The 21,464-nt window shown below is 35.2% G+C and overlaps 1 protein-coding gene across 3 annotated transcripts in view; it reads left to right on the top strand.

The window, feature by feature from the left end:
- LOC5566814 (zwei Ig domain protein zig-8) overlaps window positions 1-21,464 on the top strand; it is a 193,053-nt gene that overhangs the window by 148,307 nt on the left and 23,282 nt on the right. For all 3 annotated transcript variants that reach the window (XM_021846889.1, XM_021846891.1, XM_021846890.1), the window contains one exon: window positions 18,651-18,819. In XM_021846889.1, coding sequence (XP_021702581.1) covers window positions 18,651-18,819 — 169 coding nt within the window. The remainder of the gene's footprint in view (window positions 1-18,650; window positions 18,820-21,464) is intronic.

Raw genomic sequence — 21,464 nt, forward strand, 5'->3', positions numbered from 1 at the left:
AAAATAAAAACACATTTTCTACACTGAAAAAAAAAAAACAAAATGATTCAATACTTTAAAGTCGATTTAAATAAAACGGCCATTTCAAATTTTGATCATCCTTAAGCAAAAAGTTTCGTAATTAAATTTACTAAAAGTCGTCCATACATTGCAAATTGAGCATATTTTAGGGAAAAAAGTTTTTCAAACATCGAATTTTTTAAGTCCCAAAGTTTTTTTTTATTTTTTTAATAACTCGAAAACGGTAAGACCTACAAAAAAGTGTTGTATGGGGGACTGCCGTGAAATTTCTTGAAGTTTAAGAAAAAATATTGAAAAAATAAAAAAATACATTTTCTACACTAAAAAAAAATATTCAAAACTTTAAAGTCGATTTAAAAAAAACGGCTATTTCAGATTTTGATCATCCTTAAGCAAAAAGTTTCGTAATTAAATTTACTAAAAGTCGTCCATACATTGCAATACATGAAATTTTTTTTCAAAGATTTTGTTTTAAACCGTCATATATGATCGTGTTTTCAAAAGATAAATTTGAGTTTGAATCAGAAAATAGATTGTATTTTTTATTGATAATAGTTAAAAAACGGAATTATACAGTGATTATGTTTTTTAAATGAAGGCAATCAATGGACTTCGCCTCTGCCTATGAGAAAATCAACTCCATCTGACAATCCGACGGATTTTTATAGTTTGAAAGGTATCACAACAGTATTGCAAACATTGAAAAGTAACAACCTTATCCATATCCCATTAAATTCTCTTCTAGAAAAAGTTTTGTGAAAAAAAAAAACTTACTAAACGTACCTGCGTTAAACGCCAGATGAATAAGAAATAATGAATATGTTTGTATTGTTATCTACCTAAAAAAAAGTTGATAAGCTCATAACTCATGATTTTATTTGCAAATAACAGTCTTATTTTCTGCGAAACAAAAAAGACTCCTTAAAACAAGGTTAAATACTGGTAATTGACGACTTTTCTGAAAATTATAACGCTGCTCAAGGATATCACTGGAATAATTCCCAAGCAACGATACACCAATTCTAGATTTGCCATAAAAAAGATAATAAATTGGAAACTGTTAGTTGTATTGTAATATCAAACCCATGACACAGTAGCAGTTCAGCTATTTATTTCAAAATTGATAAATTTTGTTAAACAAATTAAAAGTTATTTTTAGGTCAGATGGAGCTGCAGCTCATTATAAAAAGAAATGCCAGCTTATGTAATTTCAAGAAAATACATGGATTGGAAGCAGAGTGGCACTTTTTGCCACATCCCACGGTGGCACTCTCAAGCGAATGGCAAAAAGAGCATGTCTTGCAAAATACTATGGAAACACAATCGCAACTCCGCGAGAACTATTCGACTGGGCAGTGAAACAAACTGATACATGTATCACCAAATTAAATTTCTGTTATAAATCTAATGAACAATATGTTAAAATGTCAGAAGAATTGGTGGAATTGTTTGATGAGGTTAAAACTGTACCTGGTACCCAAAAATATCATTGTTTTATGCCTATTAGTGATACACAAATTGAAGCCAAACGGTATACCAATTCAGAGGATGAACCAAAAATATTCAATTTATTCAGTAAAGCCCAAAAATAATGTAAATATTCATGTGCAGATACTACGTTTTAGGATATATAGCAATAATAAAAATAAAAACAAACCACGACTTTTTTCATAAGCATAATATTGACCCTTTCCAGACACTTGTTAAGATTGACTTTGACCAAATAAGAAAGTAAATATTATTGTGATATCTTTCCAACCATAAAACCCATCGGATTGTTAGACGGAGTTGATTTTCTCATAAGCGGTATGGTGCGAGATCAATTGAATTTAATTAAAAAAAAAACTATGTATAATTTCGTTTTTTTTTCTTTTAACTACTCCCAATAAACAAATATAATCTATTTTGAGATTAAACTCATTTATATCTTGAAAATATGATCATACTAGACTATTTAAAGCGAAATAAAAATAAATTAAAAATATCATTTTGGACTTAAAAAATTCGATGTTAGAAAAACTTGTTTCTCTAAAATATGCCCAAATTGCAATGTATGGACGACTTTTAGTAAATTTAATTACGAAACTTTTTGCTTAAGGATGATCAAAATCTGAAGTAACCGTTTTTTTTTTAAATCGGCCTTAAAGTTTTGAATCATTTTGTTTTTTTCAGTGTAGAAAATGTGTTTTTTATTTTTTCAATATTTTTTTCTAAAACGTCAGGAATTTTCACGACAGTCCCCCATACAACACTTTTTTGTAGGTCTTACCGTTTTTGAGTTATATAGGTTTATAAAAAAAAGTAAAAAAAGAAATGACCCTTTCCAAATGTTAATCTAGATCGATTTTGAAAGAAAACAAAATATGCAAAGTATCTTTGTTTCACATACTTTTGACATCCAGAAAGTTTCAATGAATTCTGAAGGGATGCTGCCAATCGCGTGTCGAGTTGGCGTGAAATTCGTCAGCTATATGTTGAAAAATAAGTGGCACTCAAGCCACGGACGAAATTCGAACTCGTGCATTGACAAATCAGTCAAGAGAGATGTTTAAAGAGTGAGCTGACTCTCTGGCCCCCACTTGCTACTGACGATTCCACGACCAAAATTCAACATTTCGCAAGAGCGCTCACCGAAAACCAAGTCGGCCAAGCAACACGCTTTCAACTGTGAAATTGCCGCTGATGCCAGAACTCCAAAGGAACTATCATCGTTATCAGACGTGACTAAGTGAACCTGAAGCTTACGTGAGTGCACAGGACCACAGTTGAAGACATTTCTGAAAAGACTGGACATGCGTACGCCGAGTTCAGCGCCGTGCACACCACACTCACTTGTCATAATCTCAAGTGAGGCTATTTCCGATTTGTTCCTCGTTCACATCGTGTCGTCCGCGATGGATCAGTCGGCAGACTGGCGTGGGAAGCTACGCAGAAGAAAGTTGAGCTACTAAGCTATGCACAGACCATCTCGTTCCTGCAAACAAGATGTCAGATGCTGGAAAACCGAACACAAAAGGCCCAGCGTTATCGCAAGCAACCAACGTGAAGGTTTACACCGCTTCGACCGAGCCGAAGAAGGACATTTGCATATTCTGCCAAGGATCACTTTGCAATTTTCAACACAACGCAATAAGTGCTATGCCGTTCGACCAAAGAGTAGAGAAGGTGCGAGCATCTGGCGTTTGTCTCAATTGTCTCTGCAAAGGGCATAGCGCCAGAGACAGCTCTTCGACAAAGAAATGCCAAAAGTGTGAGAGACGACATCACACACAGCTCCTTAAAGAGGAAGTGAAAACCTAAATCAGAATCCAGTGTGTCCCTTCAAGCACAGAAAACTAAACATGTAACTCCCCATAAAAAAGTATCCGCATCGACGTCCACCAGAGACTCTACGATAATGTCGCTCTCTTGTAACTATGCTGACTCTTCGAAGACTGTGTTCTTGCTAACAGCTGTTGTCAACGTGTTGGATGAGACCGGACAGTGGACAGTGGTTCACAAGTGCATTTCGCCACAGCTGATCTTGCAAATCGCCTTGGAAGTACGAATATCCCGATCAGAAGAAATGTAAATAGATAACTTTTTGTTTTTAGTTCATCTTCCATGGTGCTCTCTTTGCTTCAGGATTTCGTTTTTACTACCACTGAAAAAGAGCCATCTGTTGGCTTTTCAGTTTTAAATATCGCCCTATTGTCATTGTCATTAATGTTCTCAGTGGGTTGTGACGAATGCAGCGAAACCATGAGTGCAGAAGTCGTCGCGAATATTCCACGCGCGTCTGGAACACGTGTGCGGCAAGAGAGCGTACGTTCTAGAACGCGTTCGCGCTAATATAATTACGCGACCGTTTCCCCAATGAGATCAGTATTGTTTTAACCCACCGCTAATGTAGTGTAGTAAGGTGAACAGTGAAGTGAAAAGTACTCCAAAGTAATGTAAAGTTGTGTGAATAGTGATCAGTAGTGAAGTAGTGAAATAAAGTGTACTGTGGACTAACAGAATAAGTGGTGTTATTTCAATGTGATGGATTTTACTCAGGTGGCGCAGATCATGGATACGTGCCACTAGTTATCTCTTTCATTCTCCCGCTTTCTTATGCAGCGCAAATAGTGACGTCATTATTTGCGCTGTATAAGAACAGCGGGAAAATAAAAGAGAGAACTAGTGGCACGCATCGATCATCTGCGCCACCTGAGTAAAATCCATAAAATTGGTGTTGATTCCCTTCATACGAAATATACAGTCCGCCTGACCCGGCTGGAGTTGGCCATGGTTAAGGTGAAGATGAATCGAAGCCAAACTTCAAATTTCCAAGAGCATAAATCTGGAAAACCGAACATCTGTTTGAGCTGAAAATCGATTGGTCAGCACCATCTACTGACAAATCGATTAAGTTTTCAGCTTAAACGGATGTTTGGTTCTCCAGATTTGTGCTCTTCAAAATTTGAGGTTTGGCTTTGATTCATCTTATGGTGAAGATGCATCGAAGCCAAACCTCGAATTCTCAAAAGCATAAATCTAGAGAACCAGACAGCTCCTTATGTTGAAAAATCAACTCACTGCTCACTCGCTGGTGGTGACTAATCGATTAAATTTTAGCGCGCACATTTGTCTGGTCCTCTAGATTTGTGTTTTTGAAAACTCGAGGTTTGGCTTCGATGCATCTTCACCTTAACGCATTAACATTCTTTTTCATAATAACTCCTTAGATTCTCTTATAAGCCTTTGAATTAGACTTTTTCAGAAGTTCTTCCACAAAGACAAAGACAAAGACTGATTGTTCCCCCAGAATCTTTCGTATATAGAGCTTTAACTATGTTACCCTATTTTTTTTTTCTCTTGAACATGTTTTGATAAATCTGAGAGAATGCTTATAAATATGTTGTCATCAATTTTTATATAACCTCTACAAATGCTCAAGAGATTTTTCATAATTTGGGATTTTTATAGGAAACATTGATAATTGATTACGCACTCAGCACAAACTAAATAAGATCCTACTGTTTGCAGCCAGTCACAATTTGATACATAAAATCAAAGAGACTCTAGATATCCACCTATTTTTTTTACGAACATTCAAATCCTTTAAACCCAAGTAGCAACAGCATGAATAAAATTCTGAGTGAAAATCACACAAATGTTGTACTATAAGCTCAATAATGTAGTAAGTACTGTTGCCTAATTTCTGTGATCACTTTTCATCATTGAACTTCTATGACATAAATTCTGCATGACAATAGCCTAAACTTGAATTTTCCGAATAGTTGATTCACTTTCAAGTCAAATCAAGGTAATTTTATGCTTACCAGAACAATCTTGCAAGCTAATTTATTAGTTTTAAGTATTGTACCGTGCGTAATCCAAATCCGTACACTTAAGAAATGAATCTTGATCCGTCCATTTCATACAAAAAGCTTACTATTTGCATGAAGTGGACGGATTTTGAGCCTGTAAGGACTTCGGTCCCTTACTGTACATATACGCCACTTCCACAGTTATTAACTGAGAGCTTACTATGCCAATAACCATTTTTGCATGCGTATATCGTGTGGCAGGTACGAAGATACTCTATGCCCTGGGAAGTCGAGAAAATTTCCAACCCGAAAAGATCCTCGACCGGTGGGATTTGAACCCACGACCCTCAGCTTGGTCTTGCTGAATAGCTGCGCGTTTACCGCTACGGCTATCTGGGCCCCTAGCCAATGTTTTATACCTTGTGAATATTTATTCGGGCTTTTTTGAAATGCTTTCTTGTTTATCCTGTTATTGTTGATGTTGTTCCAAGAACAAATTATGCCTAGTGGTAGAACATATATTGTTTAATAAAAGTGCTGAAGACACAAAATTGCTCAGATTAATATTTACGCTGGTAGTAAATACAAAAGGTGAGTGTCTAAAGTAGCCCCTGGAATCAAAAGTAGCCCCGTCCGACGGTATCTTAAAAATTTGGATAAAATGGAGATCTGAGTGCAGTGACTGTTATTAGTGTAACTACTGAATAAGTGTAACGATTATTGACGAAGAAGCGAGAAAGGCATTGTCAGCGCAAAGTGGATCAATAAGAGCCTTCATTAAATGGAATAGCAAAATGTTGCAGCTGTGTTTCTGTCGAATCAAAACCGAAAACATTCTTTGTTCTACAGATCAATATATTTTCGTCGTGAATCATACAGTAAAATGAAATTCTGTTATTCAAGGACATTGCTAGGCAACGCTGGTTGAATAATCAGTGTTGGGGATAGTTCGTCCACTATTATCCTCTCCCAACCCCTCTTATTTTCTTATTCGAATGATACAGAAATCAAATAGGAGCCCAGATAGCCGTAGCGGTAAACGCGCAGCTATTCAGCAAGACCAAACTGAGGGTCGTGGGTTTGAATCCCACCGGTCGAGGATCTTTTCGGGTTGGAAATTTTCTCGACTTCCCAGGGCATAGAGTATCTTCGTACCTGCCACACGATATACGCATGCAAAAATGGTCATTGGCGCAGTAAGCTCTCAGATAATAACTGTGGAAGTGCTCATAAGAACACTAATCTGAGAAGCAGGCTCTGTCCCAGTGGGGACGTAATGCCAGAAAGAAGAAGAAGAAATCAAATACAATCGCCCCAGGTGATTTTATACCAACCAAATACTCTGTTTTCATATTATTGAAATGCATTCCTATTTCTTAAATTTGGGATGCATCTTTTCTCCATAAAAGGAAAATGCACGAAAGGAATGCACTTTTGAAGGTGACACTCTCGGCACCGTGCATTGGGTTGATTTTGAAGCTAGCAAGTGGTGCGCGGGTGCCGACAAAACTGGTTCAGAAATTTAGTAGCTGAATAAATTTCCTATTGCCGATTATAGCAAGTGCATATTTTTTACTAGTCTTCGACGTACCACAAAATACGATAACTAATACCTTTATTTCACCGTTTTGCAACTTCAATTGTGTGCAAAGTTTTCTCACAAGATGTTCCAACTTTAATTGTTTGATTATTGCAGAAAAAATGATCTACTTATGAATTTAACGAAAGAAATCACTTGAATTTGTGTTATAAAGCTCTTATTCTATGTCTTGTCTCTTGTATAGAGAATGAGTTGTTTTTCTTATGCGAAAATTTTTAAAACCTTATAACACTTAATGTCGTGGAGAAATTCTAAAACTACAATCATTTCAAGGGTAATGTTTATTATCTGTTTACTTCTGTTTTTTTGTCAATGGTCTTAGTTTGAATCTTTGCAGTTATGTATTTTAGTCCAGTCTAATACTCACTTGCATTTCGCTGGAGAAAACATGTCCCGGTGCACATAAATTGGAAGGGTAAAGATGGGAGCAGCAAATTGAACTTTTAGCCATGTATAACTTTCTTTTGCTTTTGCTCCAATCATTTTGAGAAGCACAGTGGTGGAAAAAATATAGAGCAGAATGTATTTTCTCAGAAATTCAATGCAGGCGGATGGCATTGGCACGAATTAAGTTTCCTCTTTGCTGCCTATTTACATTTATTTAAATCTCCGTGCTGGAGAATTATTGGATCTGCTCTAGGAAGCGAGAGAGAGCATTTTGAAGCCTTAATCGTTCAAACTTGATTCCTTATCTTGTTTCTAGCATGAGAACGTCTTCCTGCCCATCGGTGGTACCTCCGCCTGATCGAAAACAATTAAAATTAACAATTATACTACGTACGAAGGATACAATTTTATTTGAAAATTCTTCGTTTGCATGCAGCGTTCATATGTACAGAATATTGTAAAATGTCAAGAATCTTCTACGCATTTTGCAAGGCATCTGTCAATGATTTTTTTTAAATACAATTTCTCGAAATTCTGTTTTGAATTCTATGAATTTCCACTAAAATCATTATAATGAATAATATCTTCCGGTAGTTGTGATAAAATGCAACCTGTGACGCATTGAAAAACTTCGACAAAAGATAACTCCGAGTAATTTCGCAAAAAATCACCTGAATTTTATCAATTTTTGTTTCTGAATTCATAAGCAGTTATTTACAAATAGTGTTAGAAGAATTTTTTAACCAATTTAACGAGCCATAAGCCTAGGGTAGAAGAAAATACGAATATAAAAGAGCTGATAATCATATTGTAGTTCTTTTGAAGATAACGTGAATTGAATTTGCAAAGTTGAATATAAATTATGAAGAAATTCCGGAAATACGATGAAACACTCTATCAATAATTCTTCTGATACTTTTAGGAGGATTCATGAAATAATCTCCAAAAGATTTGGCCTGATTGTTACCTTCATTTCTTATCTTTCTTGTTACCAAACATTTCTTCAGTCTGGATTTCTCCTGTGAACATAATTAGGGATTCCATTTTTAATACCTCTGCTAAATCATTACTGCGATTCTTCAAAGATTAATCCTTGAAACATTTTTGTTATTTTGCTAGTCTGGCATTCTTTCAAGGAAGATGAATTCCCAAAGCATTTTCAGTTGAATTTTTTCCGATCGTGGCTTTTCAAAGTGTTTATGGAAACACTAAGGGCATTACATCTTAGAATTACCACAAATTTTCATGAAGGATTTTTATAAGGAATTCGATTACACCAGCAGTTTTCTGAAGGTCCAAAGAATTCATAGAAAATTATATCGTTCACCTAAAGAATCCTCAAGAAAATTCAGAAATTACTACTTAAAATTCAAAAATTGATTTTGTTTTTAATTGTTAAATGGTCTTGTTCCACAGTTCCTCTCATATTTGTTTTCAATATTGTTCCAAGCGTTTTGTCATCATTATTATTATTATTATTATTATTATTATAATTTATAAGAGACACTTTCCACCAAAATGCATTCGTTACTTACTGCGTAAGAGTTTTGGTATTTTTCTTGAAGAATTATTTTCTGAGGAAACTTCACGTGAAATGTTTAGAAAAAAAAAACTAAATGAACTTCTGATGAACTTTTCGTAAGTATGCTACAAGGCTGTTCGATACGAACGGTTGGTATGTGAATTGCTCTCTTTTTATGGCTTTTCTGGTAAAGCGTAGTGAAAGTGGGATGTAACTTCCAACGTTTCGGCCTATGGTTGCATTCTTCCTCAGGGAGGTTCATCGCCTTATGCTAGGCGTTGATTTGATACGATGTTGGTATGATTTGGTCTTACGTTGTATGAATGTGGGTAGGATTTTTTTTTTCACTTAAACTAGAAACATTTATTTATTTCTTCTTTTTTTGAGTGTGAATATCATATTTTTTGCTATTGCCGCCACTAACATGGTACTGTATACTATACATATACCATTTTTTTCTAAGGTACATGTTTTAAAATATCCTAAAAAGGGATCCGATGAGAAATAAATGGAGTGAATCTAATATTAATTTTGAAAGATATTTGATATAATACTTGATTGATTGCTGTAAAAATTATAAATAGGAGTTAATGTATCTGAAATAATTCCCGAGGAATTCCGAGTATGATTCTTGAAGGAATTTGTGAAGCAATAGTTTGAAGTATCTGTAAAGAAGTCAGTATTGGAATTCTTCGACGTGTACTTTTTGCAATGCTTGGAACATTCAAAGAGACATTCTAAAAGAAGTTAATAAAGGAATCATTAATAAAAAAATGGAAATTTTTTGGAATCACTCTATATATTTTGTTTTGTTTTGAGGGACTTTACCCAGAAAGTCGTTCTATAAAACCTACGTTACGGGAGAAAAATTGTTGAATAAATTCTATACATAAATATAAAATGAAAATGATCATTAGAGTGCGGCCTATTTTTCGAAAGTTCTCAGAAGCAAAAATGTGTGTGCTCTTTTAAGGTAAAATCACATAAAAACAGAAACCTCAAAGTTTGAGCAAAGTGACTTGAATGTGAATTTATAAAATGTGACCTTTAGTGAAGTCTTCAAAGCTTTCTGATGTTTCTGCAAATTTTGATTCTTTTAACATCATTCGCTTCAAAATTAAATTTTTGAAAATATTTGGATAATGTTATTTCTCTAAAAATAAAAATAGTTTTAGTTAAAAGTGATTCTATCTTTTTCTCATTTTACTTTTAAAAAAAATCATCTCTGTTTGACCATAACTTCGTGAAAACAAAACTGATTCCAAATATTCTTACATTCTTATGAAGATAATTTAGGTTTTTGAGAAGTGTATTTCACAAATTTAATTGAAAATTATATCGAACTAATATTTTAACAAAGAGTAATCATAACACGATTTTTCAGAGAAATCATCAAATTTCTATGAATTGTTTAGATTTCTTCGCAGCACTTTAAATTTTTACTTCTAACTGAAGTTTATAAAGCATTCAGTCAAAACTACGAGTTAAGCAGTTTATATTTTTTTAAGAAATGTAGCAGTGTTTTTGTTAGAAAAACAAATAAAAATGTTACTGACTATTTTAAAGATTAATGTAATCAAACAACCAAAATTCAGCTTTTGTTATTAGGAAACCAAGAAAAATTAGGCATTCATAATTTTGGCCAGTTTTTGTATAATAACTACTATTTTGCTCAAATTCCGAACAGTGTCGATCTCAGGGGTAAGAATTGATATTGAAACAACATTTATGCGTTGAAGATTTGAATCACAGAATAAATAATTTGAATCACAGTCGATCATTCGAAATTTGAGTCATGTTCGGAATATGAGACAAAACGGTAGGTCAAAACTTTTTAGGATTCCCTGTGTTATTCACACTTTTGAAAGAGGCAATTAAATTATATTTAAGAGCATGTGAAAATAGTTGGAATCGGATGAGTGTTCATGAAGTTATGAAGTTATGGCTGAACAAAGTTACTTTTTGTTAGCAAATAAGAAAAAAAAAATGGAGTAAACTGCGTTAAGATAGGACTAGTTTGATTTTAAAAAATCAATATTTTATTTTTTTGAAATTTAATGTTTTTTTCTTAATTGCTTTGATAAGATTGATGCTTAATGTTTTAAAATTGGTTGGGAAATATAAAAGTTTGGTAAGACTCCACTGAAGGCTTGGAAATTCATCTTCAAATAGCTTACGCTACCTCTAAATCTTAATATTTTTGGCTCAAATATTGAGGTTTCTCATTTTAAGTAATTCGAATTCAGAAGAGCACACAATTTTTCGTTTTTGAGAACTTTTGAAAAATTGGTTACACCCAAGGGGCGGGACAACCTACTGATCTTGAGCGAGTTGCTTTTGAGTAGGGGGACATGGGGCAAGAAGGACACCCGGGGCAAAAGTGCCACCTCTAATTTCACGCAGTTAAACTCAATTTTTTGATGTTTAACGCAGGATAAGAATACATTGAGTACTAATTGAGGGTTGTGTAAATATTACAGTTAAAAATGTTTAGTACAAAAAATTAGAAAAATGTATTTAACTCACCAATGCAAAAAATGCGAAATATTATAAGAATGCAAGACTGGAAAACAAGGTTTGACTCCCAATAAATACAAAACATATTTGTTTTTCCGCACAGTATTGATGATTTTCAATTGTTTAATATAGCTGTGCTGTGGGGAATTTTTTTTCGAAAAAGTTCTTTTGACATTAAGTTTTACATAAAGAAAAACAGTATGTCTTATGGGGCAAGAGGGACACCGCAATTTTCTCATATAATATCACATGAACTTTTATTTTTCTTGTTTAATATTGCATTAAATCAATGTTTCCTACTAAATAAAATTAAAATAAACCATCTTGGACATTCAAAATGGTTTCTGAATTTTTTTTCTAATATTATTACAGTCAAATAAGATGAGAACTAAATTCATTTCGTAAAATTACTTTTTAACTATACGTCAATTTTTATCCCTCAGTTTTAATCTTAATTTACTCTAGAATGTATCGTTTAGGTGAAAAAATAATAATATACAAAATTTGTGGCATTTTGCTCTGGTGGTCTTCGTGCCCCATACGAGTGGCACTCTTGCCCCGTGCCTCGTTGAAAAAACTCATAAGAAAGGACATTTTCAAAAATTTCAAATCATCATGTAATTTTTATATTTTTGAAATCTATCAATAACATCATTTAGAACAAGAGGTGAACTTGCCCCTACACTAGAATAATTTTCAAAAATTATGCTAATCACCATGATTTGAACCTATAAGGTGTCCTTCTTGCCCCCAGCCCCCCTACTCAGTATCTCGATGTACTCGGCTTCACGTGGACATTAGCCTGGGACACGGTTATATGAAAAATTTAGATTCTCGCTCCAGTCCACTTTTTGGATTGCATTTAGGTCCCACAACAACTGCGCGAAATTTAAGCTCGATCGGAGAAACTATATTTTAGCGCCAGCCGTTCAAAGTTTGTATGGGATTTACTATGGGAAAACTTACTTTTGCAAAGAAAAATCGCCAGAAGCCGCCCATTGACCTCTATAAAAATTCTGAACACAAATCTCGATAGGCATTTCTACGATGAACAACATTGCCGAAGACTGCAAAGCAATCCGATGCTTGTGAAAAAAGTTGTTAAGCATAGACTATTCAGAAATTTTGCTCGATTTTGTTATTATTGTTATTCCTTTACGTGTTAATCAACGCCGCGTTGCCAAAAGGTTTTCATTGAATAACTTTTTTCACAAGTGTCGGATTGTTTCGCGGTCTTGGGCAATATTCTTCATCGTAAAAATACCTATCGAGGTATGTGTTCAGAATTTTTATAGAGATCAATGGGCGACCTCTGGCGATTTTTCTTTGCAAAAGTAAGTTCTCCCATAGTAAATCCCATACAAACTTTGAACGGCTGGCGCTAAAATATAGTTTCTCCGATCGAGCTGAAATTTCGCGCAGCTGTTATGGGACCTAAATGCAATCCAAAAAGTGGACTGAAACGAGAATCTAAATTTTGTCCCACACTAGTGGACATAGCAACCATAAGTGTTTGATTGTTTGTTTCCCAGAGAAAAAAAATCCTTTCGTTTCATACTCGGAAGCATTTCTTATCGGAAGTCTTTTTCAGAATTGAATAATGGAATTGAACACTTAAAAATGTATGGTATATTATGACTAACGGGTGTTCAAAAAAAAAAAAAAGATTTTCTTCCGTTTGTTTTATCAACGAACTTAGCATTTTTAATTAAAAATGTATTGTTTATTCCTAAAAAAAGCATCAATATGATTATATATTGAAGAAGGGGCCCTGATCAGCCTCAGTGTGACGGCACTAAAGCAAGTTGGTCGTGTTCCTTTCTCTTGGCACGTACGGTGAAACCTTACAACATGCGGAGTGCTTGCTATTTCGACGCCAACTTCAATTGAACTGACAGCATCCGAGCGAAGAGAAACATGCCACATATCTTAAGGCATTTTAAGAGAACAAGGAGGGAGACAAAAAATACGCCTCTAACATTTATTACAGCAAGTTATTGAAATCATTCTCATTTTTTATTGAAGACCCGTTAACCCACCGTCGGTCGCCCTAGCGTACTGAGTACACGCACTTTGCGAAAAATCGAAAAACACGTTGAAAATCCCTTCAAATTGATCCGGGTGTTGGTCCTATTCCAAGATATACTCTTCTTCTTGCTTGTAGAGAAGAAATTTTCGAAAAAATTAACGAAAAGTATTCGAAAACATCGTGTTTTTTACCTAAGTTTTTAGGCGTGTACTCAGTACACTAGTGCGACCGCTCGTGTGACTTTTTTTTTACCGGGCCCGTCACACGAGCGGTCGCATGATTGTACATCCAAAGCTAGGCAAGATATTTTATTTATTTATTTATTATTTTAGCAAGATGGTGTCTTCGGCAAAGTTTTTCAGTATGTCAAGAGCTAACATGTAATAGGCTGCTTGTTTCGAAATTCTGCCACCAGATGATGCTAGTGAGCATTTAATTTTTCAAACACCGATATCTCAAGATCCTGATTACCTAGAAAGATGATGTCTTCGACAAAGTTGTTTAGTAGGTCAAGGACATATGATAAGCTACCGTAATTTCGGGTGAAATTGATCATTTTTCACGTTTTTTCTAGTCTGTTTTCTATAACGTTAACAAAGCAAAACAACTAAATGCAGGAAAACAAGTACGAAGGTGAGCCTCATCGACTCATGTACCAAAATTTTCTAACAAACGTAATTTTAGTGTTAAAAATATATCTTAAATAAAAAATTAGAGGATCTCATTTCGGGGTGAAATTGATCACTTGTCAATGCCATTATTGTTAGTTTTCAAAACAACTCTACATGATGAATTTGAGCTCCCTGAATCCGAATATGCTTGTCAAATTCTAACCAATGCAATATTTATATAAATAACGAATAGTTAAATTGCAAGAATTAAACGGAAAACGCCTGAATGTATGCAATTTCCTAAGGAATTCAATGATATCTAACAGAAATTCCATTATTTCAACCATTTGAGCTAATGGGTACGAGTTTTGGTAATGAAATCTGGTTTGGGGATATATCTCAAGCATCCTCACAAACTTTCAGGTTTATACCATGTTCAAATCCTTGCTTAAAAATAGAAGTTCATAGGTGTTTGTCAATACTTCACCGTGCATGATTTTGAAATTTTACATTATTTTCATAGTAATAAACATTCTCTAACGCAAAAAACTTCACAACACACAATTCGACAACAGTTACGACAAACAACGTTGACTTACAGCAGCTTACATTGATATTTGTGCTTCATTACGAATAAATAAAATCGTGTGATACGATGATCAATTTCACCCTTCTGATCAATTACACCCGATTTTACGGTACCTAACAAGAAACACTGCCACAAGATGGCGCTAGTGAGCATGCAATATTTTAATCACGAATATCTCAGGATCCCGATTTCTTAGAAAGATAGTGTTTTCAGCAAAGTTGTTCAGTAGTTCAAGGGCTACCATGTGATAATCTTATTGATTCGGAATTCTTTCAATAGATGGCGCTAGTGAGCATGATATTTTGCGAACACAGATATCTCAGGATCCAGGTTACCTATAAAGTTGACGTCTTCGACAAAAGTGTTGAATAGGTCAAGGTCTAGCATGTAGTAAGCCACCCCACTTGAAATTCTACCAACAGATGGCGTATTTTGATCGCGAATATCTCAGGATAATGATATTTTAGCAAGATGGTGTTTTCAGCAAAGATGTTAATAGATTAAGAACTAAACATGTGATGTGCCGTTTGATTCGGATTTCTTCCACAAAACGACGCTGAAGATGCAATTTTTCGAACGCAGATATTTTTGGATCCTGATCGCTTAGAAAAATGATCCTGAGATATTTTCATAACTAAGAAATATTACCCCTTCGGCAAGGTTGTTCTAAGATGAAGGCCTAAATGCAAGGAACCTCAAGTTTCAATATTCTTTCAACTGGTGGCGCTATTTAGCATGCATATTTTGATTGCTAATATCTGAGGATCCCGATTACATCCAAATATAAACTTCTCGGCTCATAGTAAGTCACGCAGAGAATTGACAGCTGTTTAAAATAATAAATACTTGTGTTGTTTTCAATAAACCTTTTCATTCTGTTGCAATTAAAAAAATGCGCTGAAACAACAATGATTTTTATCAGAACAAAACACAGATATTGTCAAAGCCATCCTTACAAGAAATTTGTTGAAATAATAAAAGAAAAACTTTACATCAAATGAAAGTTTTATTTGTTTCAATTCCTTTCATTGTCAATTTAACCAATCATGCGTATAACATATAAACTGGCCCCCCATTTTGGTTTTGATTGGAAATGGCGATATTACTAGTGCGTTGAATTGGACCGAAGTGCAAGACGTGCAGGAAATTGGTGTTTAAGAAGTTCAGGTCATCGATGTTTCATCACAGTTTCGGAGTATCCATAAACTGTAATACAAGCTATTTATGGTAAGTTTTGACCATCCTTTCTAAATTTTTGTTTACACTAAAGAGTTTTCAATTATTGCATTCAACTCCTACACGAGCTGAAGATTTCATCCTTTTACTTTGTCGCGGAGCAGATAAAGCTCATCTTCCAGTTAAACGGATTATGGAGCAAGTTTCACATACTAACGAACAATGAAAATAAAGTAGGCTTTTAAATGTGATTATTGTGAATTAGTTCATAAAAAGAAAAAAAAGAAGTTTCAGGGGACTGGGACCAACAAAAATGAGTTTTTATTTCAAACAAAAACATTATCATATCAAAAATTATAATTATTTGTTATAAAAACGATGGGTTTTAATTTAATGCAAAAAATGTTGTTTCAAAAGAAAAAAATGTTGAATCAAAAATTAATTTTGCTGCACCACAATAAACCCAGCAAATAAATATTTTTAAACCAAATTACGAGTTGTTATTGAAACAATGAAAGGCAATTATAAGCCGGCAAATAATACAGATATATTGTTGTAATGATAAGAAATATATTTGTTTTTAAAATTGTTTACTCTGCGTGGTCAAGTACAAACTTGTGATGGGCCACACTTGTTTGGGAATTCTTCCACTAGATGGTGCCACTGAGTATGCTAAATTTTCAACCCAAATATCTAGGATCGTAATTGCTTAATCATGAAAATGACGTCTTCAACTAAGTTGTTTATTCTGTCCAAGACTGAAGCATGTTTAACATGTCTCTCATGGCGACTCACGGGATGGCACGCACACTACAACATTGTTCGAATCACCTCGAATGTGATAGTCATTGCCTGTGCTGTTTACAAATAAATTCAAAGTGCTCTTTGTGCTAGTATAACCATATTATGATTATACTAGCACAAAGAGCACTTTGAATTTATTTGTAAACAACCAGTAAGTGAAATTATCGGTCACGGCGATAATCATAAGCCTATCTCTCAAGCTGATTTTCCCGAGGAAAAAGACGTGCCATAATATCAAACCCGACCAGTACTGCGAGAGTGTGCTCTCACGAGATGTGCAGCAACGAATTTAGATTATCGCCAGAAACGAGAAGTTTGCGTCCTACTTTTCTACTAAATATAAAAATAATATTGTTCAATTTGAATCAAGAATTGGAAGTAGAATGAACCCTATATGTTTAATTTTATTTTGTGTTTATCTATTAATTTACTGGTAGCGAAAAATTTTAACATTTGACAAAACGTGTATTGATGAGCCCAAATGATCAGTATCATAAGATGTTCAGAAAATTAAATGCTCACTGGCGCAAGATTACATAATTCAAAATATAATTGCCAATAACATGTGAGCACTTTCCTTACCTAATAAATTTGATGAAAACGTGAAGTTTTAAAATAATCGGGAACTTGAGATTCTGTATTTGAAAAAAATTAAACCAGGTGCTCTTTCTCTAGCCTGATGGAAGTATTTGAAATCTAGCAGCCCATTGCATTTTGAATTGAATGTGGAAGAATTTTGAGTAGGTATATTTTACACTTAACACGTTGGTCCATGATATACAGAACAACTTCATCAAAGACACCATCTTTGTAATCTAATTTTATTTTCCTAACCAGGATCCTGAAATAGTTCAATTCGAAAATTTTGTTTTGTGGAAGAATTCAGAATCAAATTGCATATCACATGTTTAGTCCTTGATCTACTAAACATCTTTGCTGAAAACACCATCTTGCTAAAATATCATTATCTTAAGATATTCGCGATCAAAATACAGCATGATCACTAGTGCCATATGGTGTTAGAATTTCAAGTTGGGTGGCATATTACATACTAGACCTTGACCTATTCAACACTTTTGTCGAAGACGTCAACTTTATAGGTAACCTGGATCCTGAGATATCTGTGTTCGCAAAATATCATGCTCACTAGCGCCATCTATTGAAAGAATCCCGAATCAAGAAGATCATCACATAGTAGCCCTTGAACTACTGAACAACTTTGCTGAAAACACTATCTTTCTAAAAAATCGGGATCCTGAGATATTCGTGATTAAAATATTGCATGCTCACTAGCGCCATCTTGTGGCAGTGTTTCTTGTTAGGTAGCTTATCATATGTCCTTGACCTACTAAACAACTTTGTCGAAGACATCATCTTTCTAGGTAATCAGGATCTTGAGATATCGGTGTTTGAAAAATTAAATGCTCACTAGCATCATCTGGTGGCAGAATTTCGAAACAAGCAGCCTATTACATGTTAGCTCTTGACATACTGAAAAACTTTGCCGAAGACACCATCTTACTAAAAAATCTAGATCCTGAGATATTTGTGTTGCATTGCGAAATGTCCACTACATCGATTCCCCCGGGGCACAATCCGATGGTCACAGGAAGATGAGGATGTTTTCAAAGTGTTTTCTGTCCACTGACCAATTGGTACCGTTAGACCGAAGAAATTTGTCGAAGACATCCATATTCTATCTTGCCTAGCTTTGGATCTACAATCAAAATTGCTCCGCGTGTACTCAGTACACGATGCGACCGCTGGTGTAACATTTTTTTGAGCGACTGACGGAAGGTTAATATTATATTATATCATTAATGTTCATTCATTCTGTCTATTTTTATGTGTCACGATCTTAATGAATATTGAAAACTTGATAAATCTATTCATTACATACAAATAAGTAAATTCAACCAGCAAAAACTTCTTAGTGCAGTGTTCACATTCTGTAAGCAACTAATACGTTACATTGACAGTGTAACAATATCCAGCTTACCTCTCGATGACTGAATGAACAACATTTTTCCCCCTCGTATATGTATTCGATCTCATCAACCGCCTCGCTAATCCTTGTCCTCGCTTTCATCTCTCCGACAGGAAATTAATTATGACTCACCTCGTGGCGGTGTGTCGGTGATAACGGAGAAGGGCGAAACGACGACCTCGTACCTGCTAATCCAGCGTGCCAAGGGAACGGACTCCGGCAAATACGTCTGCTCGCCATCAAATGCCAACTCGTACTTCATCAACGTGCACATATTGAACGGTGAGTGAGTAGGGGAAAGCGGGGCGCCTCAAGGAAAAGTTGATCAAAGTGCTGCAAATATTATGGAATCTTCAGATTTTTACATGACTTTCACCAATTCATAGAATAATACAATAGCTAGAACATCATCATAGAAAAAGATGAAATTTTTCAAAGCCTTTCGGGCGATATGGGTAGGCCTTCAAATGAGTTTAGAACATAGGTGGAAAAAATCAAAAGGTGAGTCAGTAGTGCTTTTCTGTTGCATGCTCCTGTGGAGCGAGCAACGAAATCAGAATCGTTTTCTGGCTCACATAGTGCGATTAAGAAACAAGTATTGGTCATCTAAGTTTATGCCCACGAGCGCAGGCGGTGAATCAAACTCATGCTCATGAGTTTAAAACAATGACTTATTACATGTATGTTGCTCCATTACCTTGTTCGCTCTAAGGTTGCATGCTATTTCGGATGAAATTTCACGAATTTATGCAACCTTTAAAAGATGCTTATTGTACCCCACAGACGGAACTGCCCCGACTACCCCTAATTGGAGTGGTACGCCTGTCAGCAGTTGACTCTTTGATCCTCGGCACGACTGTGGTAGCGTATGGTGTTGAATGTTAGTAATCAACTCCAAACGCGAAACGTTGAGCTTTTGCTCTCGAGCTCGCTCTCTATTGCATTATAAAACCGTCCCCAGAACTGCACTGGAATCAAGGCAACCAGCGCAGTATTGGAAGTAATCGTTTCTATGGAAGCAATTTCATTGCTTCCTAGATTATTACTGTCGGCACTATTTTTTTTCTGCCGAAGAAATCGCTAAACTATGATGACAAGTTCTCGAAAGTCTCTTCAGCATCTGCAATCGAATATACGACACTTTCCTCAGGAATGCTTCGAATTAGTAGAAAATAGAAAGCATATTGCATTTTTTTTTGTAGATTGTAGATTTCTTCGAATAAATCTCTGAAAACTGTTCTCCAACCTTTGTTTACGAATTAAGTCGAGGTACTTATACCTAACGAATTGCTTCGTAAATTGAACAAGTTAGTAAAACGAAGGAAATCGATTACTCGTTATAGATTTTCGTTTGGAACTTCTTAATACAGTAATAATATATGTAATCACCAGTTCAGTATTTTCGAGGTGAATGGCTCGATAGTTAGAACTTCTTAAAAATCAGATTCAAGCAGCATTTCTAGAACATGAGCATTTCTTTTTTATGTTAATTACTGGTTTTAAGCCTTGTGAAATAGGCGAAATAGCCAGTTTTTGAATTTATTTGTTTTAAAGCCTTGGAATTGGTTTTCACTATCGTTGATAATGTACCAGTAATGGTAATAGTATTCCTGGCATTCGCACACACACTATTCATCACTCGCCCACGCAAGAGCAAGCGACGTATGAATCGCGTCGCTATCAAACACTACTAACGGATCGCGGTACTTTATCACTACTACGCGACCGACGTCGGACACGCCGACACGCGACATATTTGATCCCGCCCTCATCGCCCGCCCCCACAGGAGCAAGCGACAAAGTCGAATGATCAAAAACTACTATATAATCCAAAACAGCACTAATGAACACAAATTGCCTTCCTTGATTTAGAACTTTAAACGTTAAATTTAATTCTGCACCAGTTATATTTGTTCATTTGTTATCACTATGCACTATAAAATAAAATCGTGTAGGAAAAATCGAGATTTTCGAACACTTAAAACTCAGTGTGCAAAATGTTCGTGCAAAACATGCAGTGAAATCATTGTTACCAGATAGCCTGGACCCCAATGAATGTGCATAACATGTAAAAACTATGAGTTTTACGGAGTTTTACTGAACCAGAAATATTTCTTTGACATTACTCACGAAAATCAGACTTTTTATAAATTCTCAAAGTGATTTGTCGGTATAGTGTTGCGAATCCCTGTTCGATTTTTTTTATCAAATAACAACACATGTGGGTTTTGTTACAAGTAGCTTTAGCTGTAATTTGATTTTTATGTTAGTTGTAGGATAATTAATTAATTTATGTGATCTACTAACAAAAATCAGTTCTCATGGGTATTTTAAGCCCGCGTGGGACGTCATTATAATCACGCTATCCATTTGAAGAAGCAAATCTCAAGTACCACTCCATATATCGATGTGAAAAATTTATCATATAATTTTACATATGTAGTGCACAATCGATTTCATCGGTGCACTAAAACTCGACATTTGCTTCTGCAAAGTTTTGATAAAAATTGTTAGAGTGAGACAAAAGATAGGGAAATAACACCGTCTCCCGTGTTACCATAATAGCGCATGTGTGTGGATGAAACGCATTTCCTGTGACACCTTGATCGCCTCATCTGCGGGTTCGTAGCTCTCTAGGGAGTGGTTCACGAGTAGTTGAAGGCAGCGTGGACAACCATTACACGATGCCTTCGACTGCTCGAGGGTATTGTCCTTGGAACTCCTTGGCGTTACTGTTATTGATATATTGAACTGACGCCGGGGAGCATGTAGATCCAAACGTGGCAACATGCCTGAGATACACATCTGGTGTTTTGGAAGAATCGTTGCGCCAAAGAAACCGCTGGGAATGGAAACTGCTGAAATCGTACTAGCACTCCGGGAAGCTAAGTTAGCTGATCAGGATCTTTCAGTAGAACAAAATTGAG

The sequence above is a fragment of the Aedes aegypti genome, chromosome 2 (assembly GCF_002204515.2).
Source record: "Aedes aegypti strain LVP_AGWG chromosome 2, AaegL5.0 Primary Assembly, whole genome shotgun sequence".
In the NCBI taxonomy this organism is placed as follows: domain Eukaryota; kingdom Metazoa; phylum Arthropoda; class Insecta; order Diptera; family Culicidae; genus Aedes; species Aedes aegypti.